General features: G+C 40.3%; 2 protein-coding genes across 2 annotated transcripts; both read right to left on the bottom strand.

Annotated features, from left to right (window-relative positions):
* Nucleotides 1-451: 451 nt before the first annotated feature.
* Nucleotides 452-12,428, bottom strand: tmem201 (transmembrane protein 201). Its single transcript, XM_084917669.1, has 11 exons — nt 12,224-12,428; nt 11,682-11,802; nt 11,366-11,560; nt 11,099-11,278; nt 10,069-10,433; nt 9,777-9,977; nt 4,316-4,518; nt 3,475-3,537; nt 3,058-3,348; nt 2,720-2,848; nt 452-2,244 (listed from the first exon to the last, which is right to left on the bottom strand). Exons 1-11 carry the CDS (start codon nt 12,349-12,351, stop codon nt 2,147-2,149), a joined length of 1,974 nt encoding a protein of 657 aa, XP_084773795.1. The 5' UTR covers nt 12,352-12,428; the 3' UTR covers nt 452-2,146.
* A 457-nt stretch (nt 12,429-12,885) lies between these two features.
* foxl2l (forkhead box L2-like) lies at nt 12,886-14,481 on the bottom strand. The gene has a single exon (XM_084917354.1). It carries the CDS (start codon nt 14,417-14,419, stop codon nt 13,610-13,612), a length of 810 nt encoding a protein of 269 aa, XP_084773480.1. The 5' UTR covers nt 14,420-14,481; the 3' UTR covers nt 12,886-13,609.
* Nucleotides 14,482-21,287: the final 6,806 nt, after the last annotated feature.

Below are 21,287 nucleotides of genomic sequence, written 5' to 3'. Positions count from 1 at the left end.
GCCACGTGTATAAAATGGAGCAGCTAGGTATGCAGAATATTTTCTCAAACTGTGGAAAGGTTTGGAGATGCCCCTTCCTGTTCCAACATGACTGCCATCACTGCACAAAGCAAGGTCTATAAAGACACAGATGAGCAAGTCTGGTGGAAGAACTTGACTGGCCTGCACAGAGTCCTGACCCCAACCCGACACAACACCTTTGAGATGAATTGAAGTGAAGGCAGCGAGCCGGGCTTTCTCGTCCAACGTCAAAAATTCCTATAACACACTCCTGAACTTTATGGAAAGCTTTTCCTATGGATTGAGAATGGCACGTCACTCAAGTTCATGTGTGTGTGTGAAGGCAGATGAGCTAATATCTTTTGGCAATATTTTGTAACATCTGTTTTGATAGAGCAGGTGTAATTACACAGAGGTAATTAGGGAAAGAATTTTGTTTATTTATTTAAAAAAAAAAAAAAAAAAAAAAAGCACAGGTCCACATGAAACCACTGTTGTTCCACAATTACAGATCAAACGTGTTGCTTAGTACAAGGGAATAACAACTAGACAACCTCTGATTTTAAAAACTGATGACGTAGGCTGCGAAACAAAACAGTTAAGTTCAAATACATGTTCAAACAAACTGACTTTCAAGTGAATAAAAATAATGATAGCTTGTCCATTCCAGAGAAAATTAACTGGGATTTTAAGAAAGCATCAAGAGTTTAGCACATTTCATACTTTTTCAATGAATGAGTCGATTCAGAGTCAGAAAAAAAAAAATCAAGCACAAACATCTGCATACAACACTGAAAGATTAAAATGAACACCACAAATCATTAGAAAGCCGTCCATTGATAGTTTTCTACAACTATTGCCAGACCAATGTAATAATTTATAACTTTGGTTCAAAGTAACTTTGCATAAACCAATAAGTAAACTTAATATTGCAACAAAGTCAAATTACTTAATAATTCAATAATCACCTGAACAGAACAAAATCTTTCCAAATTTCATATGATTTTTGTTTTGCATCACATGCAAAAGAAACAAACCTGTTTAATTGCAGCTTGCGAGTCTAAAAATGTACAAGTTTTCTGAGAATCGGTTGATTAACATGCACACAAATAACAATCAAACATCCGTGCTCTCAATTTCAAACAATTTTTAAATCACGTAAAGTAGAACACGTCCGCCAATTCAGAAAAACAAGTGCAAAAATATTTCCAATCTGTAATAACGTACATGCTTGACTATGAGTAATAACAAAAGTATCGTATAAATTAGTTCACAGCTGAGTTGGCAGGAAAACTTCCCTCTCTGCGGCTTGCTTGTGCAGACTGAGAGAGACAGCAAACATAATTTCTTCCATATACTGGAAATGTTTTATTTTTATTTTTAAACCACACTTGACCTTAGGAGCTGTCACACTTACAAACTTGCTTATGAATAGCTTTACAGTAAGAAAGAACCGAAACTGAATCGCTTTGGTGAGAACCCTTTTTGTAGTGAACTGCTGAGAAATGTTTATGAGATGGAAATGTTAGGAATTATTTTGACCCTAAATAGGCCAACAATAACGGAGCACCACTTTTTACTTTCCTCAGCTGACATGTAATGGCACCAGTACAAATGCCAATAAAACAAAAACTAAACCGCAAGAAAACATGTCGCTTAACATTTACCAGTTTCTGGCTGCTGTAGAGATCCAGCGATGTTCAGTTGAGGGAGGTAATGCACTCAGTCAGTGTAAGTAGGTAAGACGCGACTTTGTGCCCAAGCAGCGTCGACTGAACAGTACGTGTTTATTGCACAATTCACAGCGCAGGTTTTAAAAAGCCATCAGTGCAATTTCATCTTTTTTTTGTTTTTTGCCCCTTCTTATCATTTGCACCTGTCTTTGTGTAAGAGGAGCAGTGATCAAAAGGCAAAAACAAAACCCATTTCACGTTTGAGCACTAATGACTCACAAATATAAGATCTGATTTTACTGCACAGTTCTTCTGACATCTGCAATTTGCATCGGCAAACAGTAGGTAAAGCACCAGAGAGGTGATATTTTCTTGCACTGCTGTATGTCCTCTCATTGCGCAGGAACAACAGGTTAGTCAAGGGGCCAGAGGCACACTTGCTCTGTACGGGGCAGCAGCAGCTCTGTCGACACTCATCTCCAGTTGTTGTACATGTAGAGGCAGCCGAAGAACAGGTTGGCAGTCAGGCTTGCAAACAGAAGCCCCGGCCATATGAGACGCTTCGCAAAATCTGGAGAGAAAAGGCAAACGTGAGCCATGAGCCCTATCATCAAACCACCTCATCTGGTTTTACATTTTGTGTCTGTGTCACAAAATACTTTTACCCCCCTTTAAATCAGAACAAATAGAGAAGAAGTTACAGAAACTACAATCAAGTTCATTGAATTGATTTTAATGAAGCAAAGACCCACAGGTAGCTGTGTGGTAGCAGTGTTCTTAATATTCTGTCCCTCATACATGGAGTGCTGCATTAGTTCCCGTCACTTAAACTGAAATTGCTTTAAGAGGAAATCTGTTTGCAGTCACTGTAGAGATCTGCAGAGATCAAAAGCAGCTTCAAATGATACACACAGACATTCTGATGTATCAGCCCAAGCAGACTGAGATCTTTTAAAACCCAGTTAGCCAACAGGCATGATACAAATATTAAATTTTCTGACATAGATACATCCATCTCCCTGCAGGGTTGAAATCAAACTGCTTACCTTTTGGAGAACGCCTGCCCTCTGGACACTGAGTTGTAGTACCGACCAGGCAAGCAGAAGATCCTGAGGAGCTGCTTCGCTTCTCTTCCTCTTCAATCACACTATCGTCTCTTAACAAGGAGCTCAAATCTGCAAGGCCAATCAGGTAAAATCATTAAACCACAAACCGAACCGTCTAAACATGTTCACAAGTTGATTTGTTTCATTGTGTGGTGGATTTGCCCCCCCCCCCAAAAGTTTATATTGCCACCTGGTGGTAGTTTCAGGAATAACAGACAAACAAAATAAGAAATATTGCCAGAAGTCTTCCTATAACAGTCAGCCTTATGTATACTTGCCATTTTGACTTTGAAAGGGTGACACATCGGGTGAAAAGCAGCCGCTGTAAACCGAAGGGGTCGGCTCAGACAGGAAATGTGATGGAGACGCAGGTGGGAACATGAGCGGGGGTTCTGGCTCTGCTGAGAAAAGCCGGAGTCTCTGGCCACCAATGTTGAGACGAGCGGGGCTGATGAGGGGACGCCGTTGTCTGGCAGAACCTGAACTGGATGTAACAGAACCAGCTACCGAAGGAGCTGGGGAGGGACCCGGGGATGATGGGCGGCTCCCAGACTTGAGCGAAAAGTAGTCTGTGCCAAAAAAGAGAGCGGTGAAAAATGTTTTCACTAAGCAACGTCTTAGTGAAAAAAGCACTGAGCTGTTGCTTACAATGAAAAACTGAACAGAGGTCACAGAATCGCCAGGACTTTCAATACCTGAAGATTGTGAATCTTTGTACTGTGAGGCTGGTCTGCTTCCACTAAACAGGTAACCAGAATCTGAAAATTAAAAAATAAACAAATAAAACTTTTCACCAGAACCACAAACTGATGTTTTTACTTAAACCTACATCAGCATTTCTCATAAACCTAAAACTACACAACTTCATGCTGAGGCTCAGGTTTTAGTTTATCACATTCAAAGAAAAAATTGATAGTCTTCACACTAAAAATCCACAATATTAGTAAATAATTAGTGACAAATCTGTCAGATTAAGCAGCTGCAAATGGGCCGCCTACTGTAGGACCACGACTGCTCCTAAAACATACGCTTTACACTGCAAACACACATTTTTTAATGTTTGCATTTGAAATAAAATTGAGAAATTTAAGCACAGATGTGCCAGAGACTTCTGAAATATCCTGTTAGAAACTGTCTCCATTGCATAGTGTCTAAAAAGATAATGTATATTTATGCAAACACTTCAGCATAAACGACCTAAATGACCTCTTGGTAAGGAATGCAGATACTTTAGATACATTTGTGTAAACAGAGGCAATATTTCAGGTGATATTCCATAAAAACGGAGCTATGTAATTATAAAACCTCATGAGCATGCAAAGTGCTACAGTGTAACTGACTGTAAAAACAAACAATTCCAAATACTAAACCCAACCTACAACTGAAGCTACTTGATTAATTTGCACAAATGTGTCGGTTCCCTTTGCTGAAATGTTATTTTTTGAGCCGTTAGACCACAGATAAACGTCAACAAGCCATTAGAAGGATTACACAGAAATACGAGCACAAACTGAAAGGGAAAACATCCCGCGCTACCTGTCCTGGTGAGGGAGGGCATGGTGCCGAGGCACAGGGCTCTGTTGAGACGCCCGGGCAGAGAGGAGGGGGAAGCCTTCCGCTCGTGACGACCGTGGTGGCGGTTGATGAGCTGGGAGAGGTTAGGGGGTGGAATGGGGATGAAAGTGTCCGCCACATCGGTGGAGCTCAAAGGAGGGACTGTGGAGCTTCCTGCAAGGTATCTGCAACACAAGAGCAACCGAATGGTCTACTACCTGAAATTAAAGTTGTAACACAGCAGCAAAAACATACAAATACTTACATACAGAAAGTCTAACATAATACTTCTGAGGAGGGGAAATTGGGTACTGATAGAGCAAATAGTGTAAACACAATTAAGAATTTTACCTGCTTACCACAATTAAACATATGCTGATTTAAAGACCAAGTACGAGAAGAAAACTGGGGACAAACTTAGAAATGAGCTGCTCTGACAACCCCTTAATGTCAGCACTAATGGAGGCAGGCTACGAGAAGGCTGTCGCTGAAACGCTGCAGCAGCTGTGTGACAGCACGCAGCAGCTGACGGGGAGAGACGAGAGAAACGCTTCACACACTCATGGGTCCACACAGAGCAGCGACATAAAGCTTCTTTGTATAATCAGGTCACTTCTGATTATTTCCACTGCCTCCAAAGTTGAGTAATAAAGTTTTACAGACTGGAAAGAGACATTCAGAAGGAGACAGGATGCTGGTGGAAAAACAAGCAGAAGACATTTCCTTTTATCAGTCGTTTATTATATTCCATGTACAGCAAGCATTACCACAAAGCCTCCGAAATGGAGCACATCATTAAAAGCAAGATACCCAAATGAACCATTTAAGCACCCAAAACGCAAAGTGTTTCATCGAGCATGTTGCAGGAAACCTTTGAGCAGGGATGGAGCTCCTTTCTGAGGCTGTTACAGAATATATAAACACATCGTCGGTGATCAAACTGTGATAAACTGTAAAAAAGTATCAAGATTTCGCATAACAACAGGTCCTTTTTTTTTAAAAAGTACCAAGTGTTTCTCCAACAGACGCTACTAAAATATTTAGATAAACATACATGGGATAAATAGTAACAGTAGTATAATAATGAAGTACAATAATTTGTCACATATAGTAGCTTAAACCTACAGTTAACACTTTGAACATAGTGCTTCTAGAGCTAGACACTTGGCACAAAGAGGTCTACAGTCATACAGCTCATCAGGTAGAAACAGGAGTTCTCTAAAAAGATAACACGCAGAAATAGAAACACTCAAACCAGACATTATGCAAATATAATTTAAAAACATGCAAACCAAAAGGTAAAAATACTTTTTTTCTTACCCTTAGTACACACAATGGTCCAAATACAGGGTGTAGCAAGACGAATCATTCACTTTCAAAAGGATTTATTTATTTATTGTTTTAAATATTGGACATAAAAGCTTGTGGTAAATTTTAAACTACATGGCTGAATATAAAAGGTTTGACATACAATGTGGTCCTTAATGTGTCCCCCTCTGGACGCATGGCACATGTCCAAACGATAGTCAAACTCCCATATTTGTATGAGCATGTCTGGGGCCACTGCAGCTACTGGTGCTACCAGCGGCCGCATTAAAACCGACAAGCCCCGTCTTTTTAACGGTATGCGTTTCAGCCGTTAGCGGTGAACGGCTGCAGGATTAAAGCGCTTTCAATTCGGGATGGTTCTTTTTGATACACCCTGTACGTCACACAACTCTAACCAATACAGCTTGTTTTGTTCTGTGATGAACGTTACTTTTGAGTTTAAGATGCAGTTTGTCACATGTGGCAGTTTAAAAAACAAAACAAAAAAAGCCTTCAAGTCGTTAGCAATTAACGTCACAGTATAAACAGCCAGTTTGACTTTTTTTTTTTTTTATAAACTGCGGCACTATACAGCGTTGCATTGTACTTTTTTGATGTATATCAGGTGTGAAAAGTCACACGGGTTCATAACTTGATCAATCATCTACCATCTTAGACTCAAAGCATGTGAAGTCTACTACACCACAGGTGCTGGTTTGACAACATAAATCTCTCAACAGAACAGTGCAACACAGTTTAAACCCACAGTTACAACACTACAAAACTGACGAGCAATCACAATCTATGCACGTTGTCTCCCATTATTTTGTAACACCTTCTCACATTAGAGTAAAATAAATACCCCCTACATCCAACACAATCCAACAAAAGTAAAACATAACTATGAAACTCAAATAAACAAGTTAGATGAAATGTTAGCACGTGCACTTAAAACGGTCATTAGTGTTTATCACATATCAACTTGTTAAAATACTGGCAAAGGTAGCATTAGTTATAATGGAAGCTAATACAGTTGTGAGTGCTGTAAGGTCGTCATTTTAGCTGTAAATCGCCTCATTTAGAGTTTGTGCAGGACAATTTAGGATTAATCCTGAGAAAAGACTCCAAGATGTTGCTGAGTGGAGCACCGATTAAAAATGAAACGGGGATGCGGCACCAGGAACTGATGCTTACACAAGATACCTCAAATGCTGAAACAAGCCAAGTACCTGTCAGGTAGTCACCTACAGGCTATTTTGAACTTGAGTTTTGAGCCCACAGCTAAAAGCATCAAAATATGACACAAAGAAGTACACATAAATACTCTCCAAAACCTTTGAACACTTTGCATATGCAGATCTTTATCATGCTGCACCATCAGAGAGGCCTCTGATGGGCTCTGATCATTCCTCGATGTCACAATGAGCCCAAACATACAGCCGGATACACACACACACAAACCTGTTCAACGGTCTGGGTATTTCAGAAACTGCTAATATACTGGGATATTCCAATATAACCATTACAGAGAATGGTGTGAAAAAGAGAAAATGCCCAGTGAGCGCCAGGTCTCTGGGTGAAAAAGCTTTGTTGAACCCCAGAAATCAGAGATCAATGACCATAATTCTTCAAGCTGATAGGAAGGGAGCAGTGACCAAAACAATTTGTTAAAACCAAGGTATGTAGAAGAGCATCTCTAAATGCAAAACCCACTGAACCTTGAAGCAGATGGGCTACAGCATCTCTGATCTCCAACAGCTAAGAACCGTAAACTGAGGCTACGATTCGCATGGGCTCACTTTTTTGGTACCTACTTGACCAGTATTCCAAGCGACCAGGGTTCTGAGGCGATCTGAAAATGTGATTTCAACAGACTGCATACCACTGATCAGCTAGTCAGTGGTGTCACATGATGAGTCAGGAGAGAATCTCCTTCACGAAATTGAAAACCACCATTTTTGTAACCTGGAAACAAGGGAAACGACAGAGAAACAACACCATGGTCCAAGAGCCTGACAAAAAGCCACAGGCCGAGCAGCAGGTATCACATCGCCTCGACGTCCACCTTTGTTATGTCGCATATAAATGATGTCATGGTATGTTCCACCGCGTTGCTATAATGACCTCACCCATAATAGCTGGTACTCTTTAGTAATGGAAAACGAGTCGTGCCAAGTTGAGTAGGAAGTAATGGAAAAAGGCCTAATACTAAATGTGTTCATGATCTGCATGTTTGATTTGGCCAAGATTTTATGCTGGATGTCAATTCCTTTATGACCAGTGTCGCCATCTTAACGGACCACGTCAAAAAGTTCAAATAATCTCAAACTTGTTTCTTGAACATGACGGCGAGTTCACTGCACTCAAATGACCTCCATAATCACCAGAGCTCAATCCAATAGAGCACCTTTGGGATGAGGTGAAACGGGAGATTTTGGTCCATATTGATATAACATCACACAATCTCTGAGGAAAGTTTCTGGCACCTTTTAAATTAGTTTTGAAGAATTAACATGGTTCTGAAGGCAAAAGGGGGTCCAAATGGTACTAGCAAGTAATGAAGTGACCAGTAAGAGTATCTAAAACTCAAGACAACGCAAGGAGCCCTGCTGATGAATGAATAACCACCGGAGAGCACTGATTTCAATACTGGACTCAGTGTTAAGTGAGACAAGTAACAAAGGGAATCTACAGAAGAACTGATACAAGTTCTCAAAGAAGCTTTAAGAAACAAACAACGTATCTGCCAAGTACACTGAGAAACTTCATGCTACTGTCTCAAGGTGAACTAATGCCGCTGCAAGGCCAAATATTGGCCAATTCTGCATGATACTGTTATTATTATTATTTGCAAAAATTGCTTAAAGTCAAGATCATGCAACTTTAGACGAATACTGAATGTTCTAAAAGTAGGTACAAGGTCACAACAATAATGGAGACAGGAGAAAAACTGCAGAATTTGGGAATAACAAACTCGGGCAGCTAAATACTTAAACCGGTCCATTGTAAAATAAATAAATAAATGATTAAATAAACTACAATAGTAAATGTCGATTAAAATTCGCAGATTTTGCAGCCATGCAAATTTTCTGTCAGCTAACATCACTACACATCATGCTCCACGTCACCTCCTGGTGCTGCCAAAGACATGAGGTAAAAACACCAGAACAGGCTGCATTAGAAAATATCCAACGCCAATAACAATTGTAGGTGATGTGAAGCGATAGAGAAAGAGTGTGATTACGCAAATACCACATCTTATGTGTGGTATAAAGTGTTTACACAAATTAGTATTTCATGCAGTGAGTTGTAGTTAGAAGCCCCACAGCTTTAACAGTGTTAAACGAGTACATTCAAAACACCTTTAAACAATCTAGTAAAGTGTAAAGCACAGTTAATAGTAGCTAAAACCGAAAATGTTAACAACCCAATATACTGGTTGCAAAAAATGAGCTTATTTAAACATCATTTTTTTCACATATATGGTGCAGTAATAATGATGCTAAATACATAATCAGTCATTTGAATAGAGACTACCAATAGGTTGAAATGTCAGAAGGTCCTGTAAAGTTTACTTGTTAACCTTCTTAGGACTTTATAACTGATAATAATTAGAGTAAGCTTATAAATAATACCTTTATGATATTATGATTACTGAAATGTTTGCTCATTGCTTCTCTCAGTGAATAGTTAAAAAACAATGACAATAACAATTATTCAAAGCAGAAGGACAAAGCACTACTATGAGGTAACAATATTATCTGATGCAAAATTGTTTTAACTGCCAAAAATTGACGCATCAAGCACCTGCTCACCACATGGCTGTGTGGCTGAAGGTGGGATTTGGTAAGGAGAAGGGACTAGCTTCAGGTCGTGTGCCATATCTGGAGATTATCATTCACATGTCAGAACATCACAGTCATTCTCACACAGAGCTGGAAGATTGAAGGTTTAAAAACGGACAGTGACAGAAATGAAAAGAAATGACAACATTAAAAATACACCAATAACACTTGTTAGATTGATGCTTTTTGATCTGATGCTTATGAATGGGAAGCATTCATGGAAAGACGACATGTTTTTGTATAATCCACGGTTTCAAATACAATGTGAACATTACTGCTCAGGTTCTGACCTTCGGTATCTGGCTCTCCGTGCGCCCAGCGGTTTACGAGTTGCCACGGCAGCAGCAAAGCTGACGAGGCAACAGAGGGAGACGCCAACAAGCTTCGTTGTGTACATCCAGCTCAAGGCATCAGTCATGTAGCTCTCGGCCATGTAGAGGCACAGGATGAAGAACCACAGGACAGAGGCTACAGCATCAATTCTCCTCAACCTGAAATGCAGCAAGATTTGTTTTTTTGTTTTAATTAAACTGGGAACTACGAACAGCCGACCCAAAGGCAAATAAAATGGTGGCTGCTTACCTTGCAGGTCCAGCTAAGAAGATACCAGTGAGACAAGTTAACAGGCCAACAGAGACTACAGCCAGCTGGTTGTCCTTCCCATGCTGCCACGCAAGCTCGGCATTTTCTATGGCCTTGTCTGGGATCAGCTCCAGGAGACTCTGCCATACAGGCGACACTCTGCTGCTGTTATCAGTGTGGGTAGACTCATTGTGGACTTGAGGCTTTGGAGGAACAACCCCACCACTTAATGTCTGCGAGCCATCAGGTGACGAAGGCTGGTCTGGCAATTCACAGAAAATTGTGGCAGCAAGGAAAGCACATATTAGGAAGGCAAGGGCCCGCAAGAGTACGACTCCCATGGGAGAGGACAGGGACTGGGCACTCTGCAGGAGGAAAAAAACAAACCAAACAAAGAAAACAAAAACATAAAAACAGGCCCTTATTGTGACATTTTCACAGCATACTGAAATTAATAGCATACAATGTCAACATAGTGTTAATAAAGTCTACAACAGGGGTCTGAATGCCAATTAAACGAACTGAAAGCACTGTTAGTTATAGTTCAGTGTTTTACCAAGAAACGGGTAACAGGACTGCACCACATTAATGAATCACTAGTGTGAATAAGAAAGTCAAAGTTTAATGCATTTCATTAAAGCCACAGCAGTGGTTAAATATCGTTCACTCGTATCCTCACACAACCTGAAATTAGACATGACGTCTAACGTCACAGATCACACTGGAGCAGAAGCGGTACCAATTGATTAATCACTTTAAACGCTGAAAAGCGCTAATCCTTATCAGCAGACCCATGAAAACAAGAAACCTGTTGATCGCTTCACTGTTTGAACACTTGACTATTTTGACTGAGTAGATCAAAGAGGATCCGAATGCACACTAAATAGCTACTGATAAGGCATTATGTCATTAGGTGTAACAACAAAGAGCAAAAGGATGAAAGTTTCCCTCTTACATTTCAAGATTAACAAATTATGTTAAACATGAAAAAGCAACAAGATGGGACTGGGTGAGATCGGGTTGCACTGACCTTTACAAAGCCCATGTCTGACTCCCGGGTGCGCCGCAGCTGATTATTAAGAAGCACCGTACGAAGCTGGCGGTTCTGATATTTAATGTAGTACTCCACTGCTGTCTGACATGGCCTGCATAACTTATAAGTCTGCTCCAGGTGATGCTTGTAGGCTTCAATTTCCTCATCGTAGTTCTCCTACGGGAGAAAGAAACGGCATTTGGTGTTATTCTTCAGAACAGCATGTTGGGCAATACTATGATGTGACAGAAACAAAGTACATACATCATCCCTCGGGATATATGAGGCCAACTGTTTGATCTTTGCAGACTGGTTGTTATTACACTTCCGGCAAAGCAGCATCTGACAGTTGACCCACTGCAGAGTCTTAGGTGTCTCCGATGAAGGAAGGCTTCCAGATATGCCATGATTTAGATGCTCCATGTACTGAGCAGGAATGGGCTTGTTGTAGTCCCCATTCTGAAAACACAGACAGTTTTAAAAAAAATGTATATGCCTTAGAGAAAAAGAATTACCACATTTAAGAAACAAGTTTTTTTGTTTGTTTTTTTAAAACTGTTACATAGTGTATAATATTTACCTCCTGGAAGCCATTGTACTGGTCACAATTGGGGCAATCCCAGCAGTTCCTGTTCCCATAGGGCACAACTGTGTTCTGATTACAGAACCAGCAGTTAACACTTGCATGGGTGGGCTTCTTTCTGTAAGCAACAAGGTAAATCCAGCGTGTTATTCAGTGGCAACCGCTGCTGTTCAGTTATGCAAAAATACTTAACCTAGCCTGAGACATCTGAATATGCCCATTGTATTGATGTCACGTGACATTATAAATACTAACTGTAAACATCAATCAGGGTTAGCTAAAGTTGGACTCACAAAACTGCGAAGCATCAAGTTAGTTAGCGGCACAGCTGTTCTTAAAGTGAGCGCCCGGGCTAGCGTAAATACACAGATCTCTCCAGAGGAGCAATAGGAGCAGGACAGGAAGCACTATTTCTTTAATGTCACAATTAAAAATCAACTGGTGTGTTTCTTTTATTCCACACACATTAACTTGTGCTAGCGTGAATGTAGCGTTAGCTACAAACACACCGCCGCGGTGCCAGAAGTCGGAGAAGTTACCTGGTGGCAATTTTATATATGAGCGCTCCGCCGGCGACAAACGCCGTAGCTCCGACTCCGCTGTACATTAATTCAGGGTATTCCAGCAGAAGCTTGCTAAGCGTCTCCATCTTTTTTCGCAAAAACATTAAATGTAGTGTTTTAAGATTGCAAAACACGGCGCGAGCGCGCACGCGGCAAACGATTCCTTTTGTTCACGCCCCTGTAACGGAAACGGAAAGTACGTAAACACCTGGACGCGTTCCAATAGGGTTCATTAAATCCTTGCTGTCCACTCTAACGCTTACGATGCTGCTTTTCATTTGCGCCAAATAACACATTTTGGTGGCGGTGTTTATTAAAGTAAAACAAATTAAAAGTGAAAGAAACTAAGCATGTTTTTCCTCGACGGTAAGTAAATAGCTGTGCAGAGGATACATGCAATGATCGTGTTGGAATGCGGGACAGGGTATTAACCCAGATTAAAAAGCTTGTTCGGGACATAAAACTTTATTAACTGTTATTGTTATTGGCTTCCGAACTTTTCTTAGAAATATCAGGTTTTCCTATATTTCCTCAGTATCAAAGTACTTCCGCTTGAAAAAGTTTCCATCACTTTACACAAGTAAAAACCTTCAATACTTAGAAACAGTTTAAATAAAGCATACAAGTCTGTGAAATATTACAGCTAATATCCATTTTAAAACCTGCATTTTCAGGTAGCCTCGCTTAAAATGTATCAAGTGTTCTACAATAATAATAATCATCATCATTGATAAATTAATAATAATGATAACAAATTGGAGAGGGTGAAGTTTCTGATGCAAAAATAACTTTATTTGAACAAACGTGATGTATTTTACATCAAACAAACATTCACAATCGAATGAGAAAACGGGTCAGTGCTTGAATGTCATTCATCTTTTATAGCAGCTCACACATTTGGATAAATCCGGAGAAAACAAATAAATAACGTTACAGCAAACGTACAGGCCTATTCAAAATTATATACCAATATAAAAAAACAGAGAAAAAGAACAAAAGTTTGCTTATTTGTAAGCCTATAACCCGCAGTAAAAAAAATTACAAAATAAAAATGCAAACCTCAAACCTCAGACTTAGATCAGCTGTCTTCCTGCCGTTTAAACTTGATGGGGGCGAGTTTGAAGTAAAATGACATGGTATATGGTAGACCTGCCGTCTGTAATTCTTACAAAAAACCCAAACTTTATAAAAAACTGTACAAAATCTATACAAACAAAATCATCAACAGCATTATTTATAACAGTCATATGAAACTACCAAACTAAACCAAGTACCTGACAAACCAGTGACAGCCGAACTGAAATGGTGAGAGGCGAACTCAGATGTGAACTTGCCATCAAAGCACAGAATAACTCAGAAGTTCTACTGGTCCATTAAATAGGCCAGGGCTGGGTCCGCTGGCCTGCCGTAGGAGGTGAACTGCTGGTAGCTGCAAGCCACGGAAACGGTGCCTCCATCCGGGCTCATCGGTTGGGTCACCCCGCCGTAAGGATACCCGTTGTGGGGGACCAGCACGGGCGGGTGGCGGCGGTAAGCGCCGTAGTGAGGATGGTGAAAGTGGGGAGGAGGGGTGCAGTAGGAGGTCATGGAGGTGCCCGGGGCCACGCTGGGGCTGTGTCCCGTGCTGACCGTAGCTGACGCATATCCCGTCGGTGGGGTCGAGCCGGGCTGGCACACGCTCCAGGAGCTGCTCACGTAAGGCTGCAGGTAGAGCGACTCAGAGTACTCCACGGGATTCCCGCCCAGGTAAGGCACGCTCGGGGGTCTGTAGGGTCTCCGCACCCTCCTCCGCCGTCGGTAGTTTCCCTTCTCAAACATGTCCTCAAATGCGGGGTCCAGCATCCAGTAGTTGCCCTTTCTGTCCCCTCCGCTGTCCCTGGGCACCTTGACGAAGCACTCGTTGAGAGACAAATTGTGTCTTATGCTGTTTTGCCAGCCTTTCTTGTTCCTCTCGTAGTAGGGGAACTTGGACACTATATACTGATAGATCCCGCTCAGAGTCTGTCTCTTGTTCTCGCTGTCCTTGATGGCCATGGCGATGAGAGCCACGTATGAATACGGCGGCTTCTCCAGCTGTCCGGTCTCCTGCGCACCTTTAGGTTCACAAGGGGGCGAGTTTGAGCCGATGTCCAGAATCTGCGCACCTTGGGGGGACTTCTCCTCTGCATCCATGACTCAGGTAAGCTATCGGTTTGTTTGTGGGTCCGGCTGCGACTGCTATCTGCCCGGTAAGCAAGGCAGCTCTATGATTGTGTCTGCAGGTGCACACGGACACATACACACACTCCTCCCACAGGTACCGCGCAGCTGTTGTTGCCAGCTTTGATCTCACCGGGTTTCTCACACTGTTTATGCCATTGTGTGTGAAACCGTGGAGGCTGTTTAGGTTGAAGCAGGGGTCAAGAGGCTGTGTTTTAACTGCAGTCAAAAATATTCCCCCTTTTGAAGCAGGGCGATCAAAGACTTATTTAGGTGTACTGAGTTTACGTGAGTGACAAGTAATGTTCTAACACACAGCAATCCTAAAATCTTATCTACATCTGATCTCCACGACCTTAGGAAAGGCAACAGGTGGGAAAACATATGTAATATTAAACTGTAGATTTGATCTTCCCTAAACTAACAACTCAAGAAAGCTGTTTATATATGACATTTTGCTAAAAGCAATGCTCTTCACATAGTTTTACCATTTTATTTGAACTTGTCGAAGACGTTAAAGCATGCTGTGAAATATCACATATCTGCGTGCACAATAATGACAAAATGTACTATTAAAATAAGTCTTAACAGCAGCACAAACGTGCACACATTTGCATTTATCTGTGATCTGTTACAGGCAGCTGCCTTTTTACAGTTTTACACATTGTTTCAGCTCTGAGACACGTGGTGGTTGGGGCTTTCCAGCTCCTAATGTTGCTACAGGCACAGAGGTACTAGCAGCACAGGTATCAGAGCTCAGCATACCACCCACATACAGTGAGGCATGAACAGCAGGCCTGTCTGTCCGCTGAGGACAGTAGATAATGATCACCTACTCTCACCAGACAGTCTGTCTCCCCTGAACTGATAGGGAAACACTGATCTCAATAGGAGAGCAACCAGTGGAAAGAAAACGTGTTTGCAGAGGATTTGAGGGTATTTCAGTTGGCTTCTGTTGTTACTGTAAATCTATTAATATTTAATGAATGGTGCTTTCACCATTATATTTGTTTAATAAAGTTAAGTACACTCCTCATATAATATTTTGATTATTTATACTGTCTAAAATGTGCTTTTAACTCTCATAGTGCATATAAACACAACACATCTGAAGTTGTCTATTAAAAGTTATGAAAATATGTATTACACTGAGCAAGTCTGCAGGTCAGGGCACCATATACTGTAAACGACATTTTGCACCACTAGATAGTTTGCATGTATGTGATCGAATATGAGTGCAATCGATTGTTTTCTGTGCAATGGTCCACACTTGTTTTTTAATAGTTTACTTGGAAAATGTTAAAAAGGTGCGGTGATTTATTTAATCATGTGAAAACATACATGGAAATACAGTTTCAAAGGGGGAAAAACAGAGTTTGTGTATTTCTAAAAAGCATTCAACAAAGTCTGAACTCTCTTAGGCAAGGTTTCTTGTAATTTCTTGAAGTACTCTAAACAAGTAGTTCTCCAGGTTTCTTAAGGGATATTTAATTAGTGATTCCACATTGCTTTAATAATTTTGAGGTTTGATAGACTTCTGTTGTGTTTTTGAACCAGGTTTGCTTTAACAGCAGTGGCAATGACTTTGGGGTAATTTCGGGGCTGAAATATGAGGTCGATGTCGATCAGAGGCTTTTCAGATAGTACTGCATGGTGCATCAAAATCTGACTTTTCTTCATTTATATTTTCATCAGTTTTGACACGACTCCAAAATCACTGACAGAGCCTCCACCCTGTTTTAAAGACGCCTTTAGACACTTGCTGTTGTGTTTCTCTCCTGACCTCCTCAGTACGCGTTGATGATAATTTGAGCCAGAAGTTTTCAATTTAGATTAATCACACCATAAGACATGTTGCTACTGATTTTTAGTCCAGTTCTTGTGTAATTTGGCATACCAAAGCCTTTTGTCTTCTTGACAGCCACCCTTCCACTGAGACTATTTCTGATGAGTTTTTAGTGAACAGTAGAGGGATTAAATGAAGGGTCAGATGTAGCTCATGTATCAGGTCTTTGCTAGACCTATTTTTAGCTGTTAAGGACATGACTTTCAGATACTGTTAATCTGCTGTAGATAGTTTTTTTTAGGCCTGCCACTGGAAAACTATTGCTTAAAGAATGACAACAGTCTGGAGCCCCAGAAGCAAAATAGTAAAACTACTACCCTTGATAATAATAATAATAATAATAATAATAATAATAATAATAATAATAATAATAATAATAATAATAATATGTGTGAGTTCTTGTGTAATGATCATGTGTTTTGTGTGGTCATAATGAATTTGATGTTTAACCACTGATTCTAACTTGCCAGCCAAACACATGAACTTCTTGCAATTCAGGAAAAATCAGCTTAGAATATTCTACACCGTTATCAGTTTTTCTCAGTTTTTCTCACACCTGGAAGTAATGTTTTTCAGATGCATTTTCAGTGTTGGAAATACTCCTTGTAGTTTAGGCAAGGTAGCTGCACGGATATATTGCGGAGGAGATAACAGGCATGACTCACAAGCAGTGAATAAACCAGAATGTTAGCTGCTCGCTACTCCGTTTGACCGTAGCTTTAATCTGACATCATACAGACTTTCATTATTGCATATGCTGTCTTCAGAAATGTGTAGAAAAATTCAGGGCTCTAGCTTAATCATATATTTTTTGACAAAATTAAAGAAATCCCCTCAAGACAATTTTGAGGTGTCGACAGAATGGAGTAATGGAAAACTAATAATTATTGTGCCCTGGGCAGAGATGTAAAAACGTCAAAGGGAAATTAAATTGCCTACTGTGCATTTTCTCAGAGAAAAGGATAGATTTACTTCCTGATGTTACATGAGTTAAGACAGGCGCCAGGCTAAACACAATCTGTGTACCTGAAACTATCTGAGACTAAAGAAGAATGCAACAAAACTGCCAAAAACAAAGATCATGAACGCTAGTCTCAGTTCTGACCCAGAACAATAACAGAGGCAAAAATGGTTTAAGCCTGCACCAGAGAACTGCAACCATGTTTGCATGTGTTAAACAGCCTTCAGATTTAAAGTAGTATGCTGAAGTTGACTTTAAAATGAGATTGTTGCAGTCTGTTCCAACCATACTTCTTCATTTAAAGTGTTGGTGTTTCACAATAGATTATGATCCCTGTGCAGAGTACTTTCACTTTTTCACAATTTAGCTCTCTTGAAGATACAAATAGATATTAAGAGTTTGTTGGGGTATTAGATAACGTCTTCCTGTAAGCCAATTCAGCAACTTTTACTATGACGACTTTCTAATAAACAATAAATACATGCATCAGTCAACAAAGTAGTAACAGCTATGTTACACAAAATATATCTTTATTATAATCAATTAACTCAATATTCATACAAACAGTAACAACAAAAAGAGACAGCAACGCTGCTTTAATGATAAATCAGACAGGCCAACCCAAAGAGATGGTGACCACTTCAACAAAGAAAACAACTATAAGGCTTCAACAGCAACGCTGCTATTAGCAATAACTAGGCAGGCCAAACAAAATAATGGAGGCCACCGACACTTAAGGAAAACCACTGCTCAGTTAAGAGCTACTCACAAAGAGCCACACACGGTGGGGCTGGTCACACACAGCAGGCCTTTTCCACACCTAGACCAGTATCACACACTGACCAGCACAGAGGAAAACCACCAGAAACCTCTCCGCACTGCTCCTACCACTCCACACCGTAGGCAGGACAATCACACACCTAGCACTCAAAGCGGAGACACCAGAGAAAGCCAGCCTATGTAATAAATAATACCATCATTAATGTACCATTCACGTATGGGTGCGGAAGCATTACTTTAGGATGGAAAGCAACTAAGCAGATTTAATGAAGTCCAAAAGAAATCTTTTCCATTTTTTTTATTATTATGTTTTCCTACGGTCTATTCCATTCTCATGACCCTGATATTTCATCTAACCCACGACAGAATTTCTTTAAATATGTGAGAAATGAAATCGAGGATGAACTGGTTTGAATTCGGTGGTAATAGATGAAGGTTACTGTGACCACCATGAAACACATTTCCATGCTACGTGCAGCATGGTAGTGTAGTAGTTAGCACTGTTGCCCAAACGCAAGAAGGTCCTGAGTTCAAATCTACTAACAGTCTGGGGTTTTTCTGTGTGGAATTTCCATGTTCTCTCCAGGAACTTTTTTCCACAGTTAGCGTGAGTTAAATTCTAAATTGACTCCAGATATGAACGTGTGCAATGGTGGCACTTAGTACTCTTGGTTCAAGCTACGCGCTGCTAGTTATGTCAAAATTCCACACAAATGTCTAATAGGATAAAGTGACTAGCTATATCCCAAAGGCAAATTTAATTGTGACATAATAATTTGAGGAACAGAAGGACAGACTGATCATATTTCTAATTTTGCTGGATGTATGGCCCTTCCCAAAGCCTCAGCGTCACTTCTGTCTAAAATTTGCCTAAAAGCAGAGTCCATGCCAACAAACCAACTAATTTAAATCAACTCTACCAATTATTCCAAGAAGAATAGTCAAATATCAAGCGAGCGTTATACAAGAAGCTTGTTGATGGGTGCCAAATGTGTCAGAGTCCATGTGTACCTTACTAAGGAACATTTAACCCAGTATTAGTATACTTTTGATCCTGTGTGGATTAGAGAAAGTCCAAAATAAATTCAAAACCTTTTCACCCAGTTCTTGTTTTCTAAAGTCACTAAAGTTGTATCATGTACAATCTTTCCACTCTCATAAAAGAAGAGTTCAATTAAGTTATTAAAACCTACAAATCACTATAAAATTCATGCCCATGATGACTGTCTGAAAACGTCTGACCACAACTGTATATGAGTCCAGACCAATATGGATGTAAACTGTAATTTGATTGATTAGTCTGTAAGCTCACCGAGAGGAGTTAAAGTTTTGTAATATAAAAAAGATGCATATTTTAATAATCTAAGAAAAGCTAGTCTTTCTTATTTGTGCTTGAAACTTCTTTCCTGGAGATCAGCAATGCAACAATAAAGAAAAGTCAAAGTCAAAGCAGTAAAGTGGTCGGAGCACTTTTACATCGAAGCATTGCTCTGTAGAATGCTTCTGCCACACCGGTTTTTGGCAAGCTACTGTACCAGCTGCCAGGACAGGTACTTAAAAGAAAAACAGAGACTTTTCACCTTGCTACAATCAGAAACTCCCCTGCAGTCATACCATGAATACCTTTTATGCATAGACAGTGGCTACAGAACTGTACTAGTCCAGAAAACCAAACTCTTGTAACAGATCAGGTGGCTCAACATCTTTCCTCCTGTTCTCCCTGCATGCTGACATGGGTATAAAGATTGATTGACACATGGTACAATGCTGTATGTGCTAAGAGGCTAAAAAAGGTCTGAACCTGCTCAGGTTTGTGAAACACGATACTCTGACGTTTATAAGTTCTCTTCTCATGCTGCCATCACTATTCATTCATTTTTACATACTTTAACCATCAATGCACGAGAATGAATTTGCTTTGGGCTATGCACTGTCTAGATAACCCTGCACAGCGGACTGCTTTTTCACACCTGATATTTTTGGTTTGCAATAGTAGGAAAAACACAGATGTTACTCGCATTAACGATCGCTCTGGGTGTCAGTGCTGACAGAGTGACAGTGAGCCAGGTGAAGACCATGCCCTCAAACTAATTCATTAGTTTTCATTACAAAAATGAGAATAGCTTTAGTTTCCATTAATAACTGACTTGTGAGTAATTCATAACCATAACACAGCACAAGGGGCTGATCACTAAACTGTGTGGAGAAAATAATGAGTGTTACGCATGTCTATATTTGAGTACAGTGGGAAGAGCAGTTTGGAAGTGACTTGTCATTGGGGCACCTGCAAAGGTGCATCAGTGATGAAAGGAAATAACTGCATGTGTTGAGGCTTCTGTCTGAACACAAGCACATATGGTAAACCACAGCCTGCTCCTTTAGTAGTCATTTCAGGCACCACTCCCAGACCGTTCTAATCCGAGGATTACAAGATGCCTGACTTTGCTCTGGTAGTGACAGACCAGACAATGTTGGCTCTCAAACAAACCAAAAAGTCAACATTTTTTCAAAACTAATCAGATTCAACAGTGCTAAATCAAAGGCTAAATCACAAATGTAATACCACGTGAAACACTGATAATCCTCTGTGTTTACAGAATGGCTGTATGTGTCACATGACAGGTGATAATTACCATCATGTCTTTCGCTTGTCTGCTATTGCTTTTTGGCTACATTCTCACACTAGGAGTGGTGTGCTGTGAAGTTACTTGGATGAGTGACGAAACGTTTCTCCCACAAAACGCTACGTCCAGATGAACAGAATCAACTTTTGGAGATTTACTTTCCTGGATGATTGAGAATCCATCAAGACTAAATTAACCTTGTTGAACCCTCCTGTCAGATATTACAATAAGAACTCTGCCAAGACAAAGTCAACATGAATACCTCAATGACAGATTGAAAGTGGAAACTCCTTTGTCACTGGGATGAGGCTAAAAGCCTCAGTGTAGCATTAAATAGTCTTACAGTTGTATAGTTAGTGTTCAGCTTGCACTTGACTTGTCAAACCACTGAATTTCAATCAGGGATGGAATCAGTCATCTACAGGAACTCGTTAGTATCGGACCTAAAAAGTACTGGACTAAATCAAACTGACAAGTATCCTGTTTGACTTGTTTTCTTTCTTGTTTTCTAGATTAGCCTGCTGCCACATGTGCGCTCTTGGTTTGAAGCTGTTTTTGCTACAGTACACTCACCTTTTCTTCCCTTTTTTTCCCTTTCCACAGAAGAGCTACGACTACATAAGACCACAA

Source organism: Perissodus microlepis, chromosome 20, assembly GCF_051167445.1.
Source record: "Perissodus microlepis isolate ML-2025 ecotype Zambia chromosome 20, ASM5116744v1, whole genome shotgun sequence".
NCBI classification, from domain to species: Eukaryota; Metazoa; Chordata; class Actinopteri; order Cichliformes; family Cichlidae; genus Perissodus; species Perissodus microlepis.
This window is presented reverse-complemented; position numbering and strand designations above follow the sequence as displayed.

Bases quoted from the DNA above. Each gene is read 5' to 3' on its own strand.
- tmem201 (XM_084917669.1), bottom strand. From the start codon at position 12,351: ATGTTTTTGCGAAAAAAGATGGAGACGCTTAGCAAGCTTCTGCTGGAA. The intron at 9,978-10,068 runs GTAAGCAGCCAC...GCTGCATTTCAG, and splicing joins TTCTTAGCTGGACCTGCAAG to GTTGAGGAGAATTGATGCTG. The intron at 4,519-9,776 runs GTCAGAACCTGA...CTTGTGTTGCAG, and splicing joins CGGAGAGCCAGATACCGAAG to ATACCTTGCAGGAAGCTCCA.
- foxl2l (XM_084917354.1), bottom strand. From the start codon at position 14,419: ATGGATGCAGAGGAGAAGTCCCCCCAAGGTGCGCAGATTCTGGACATC.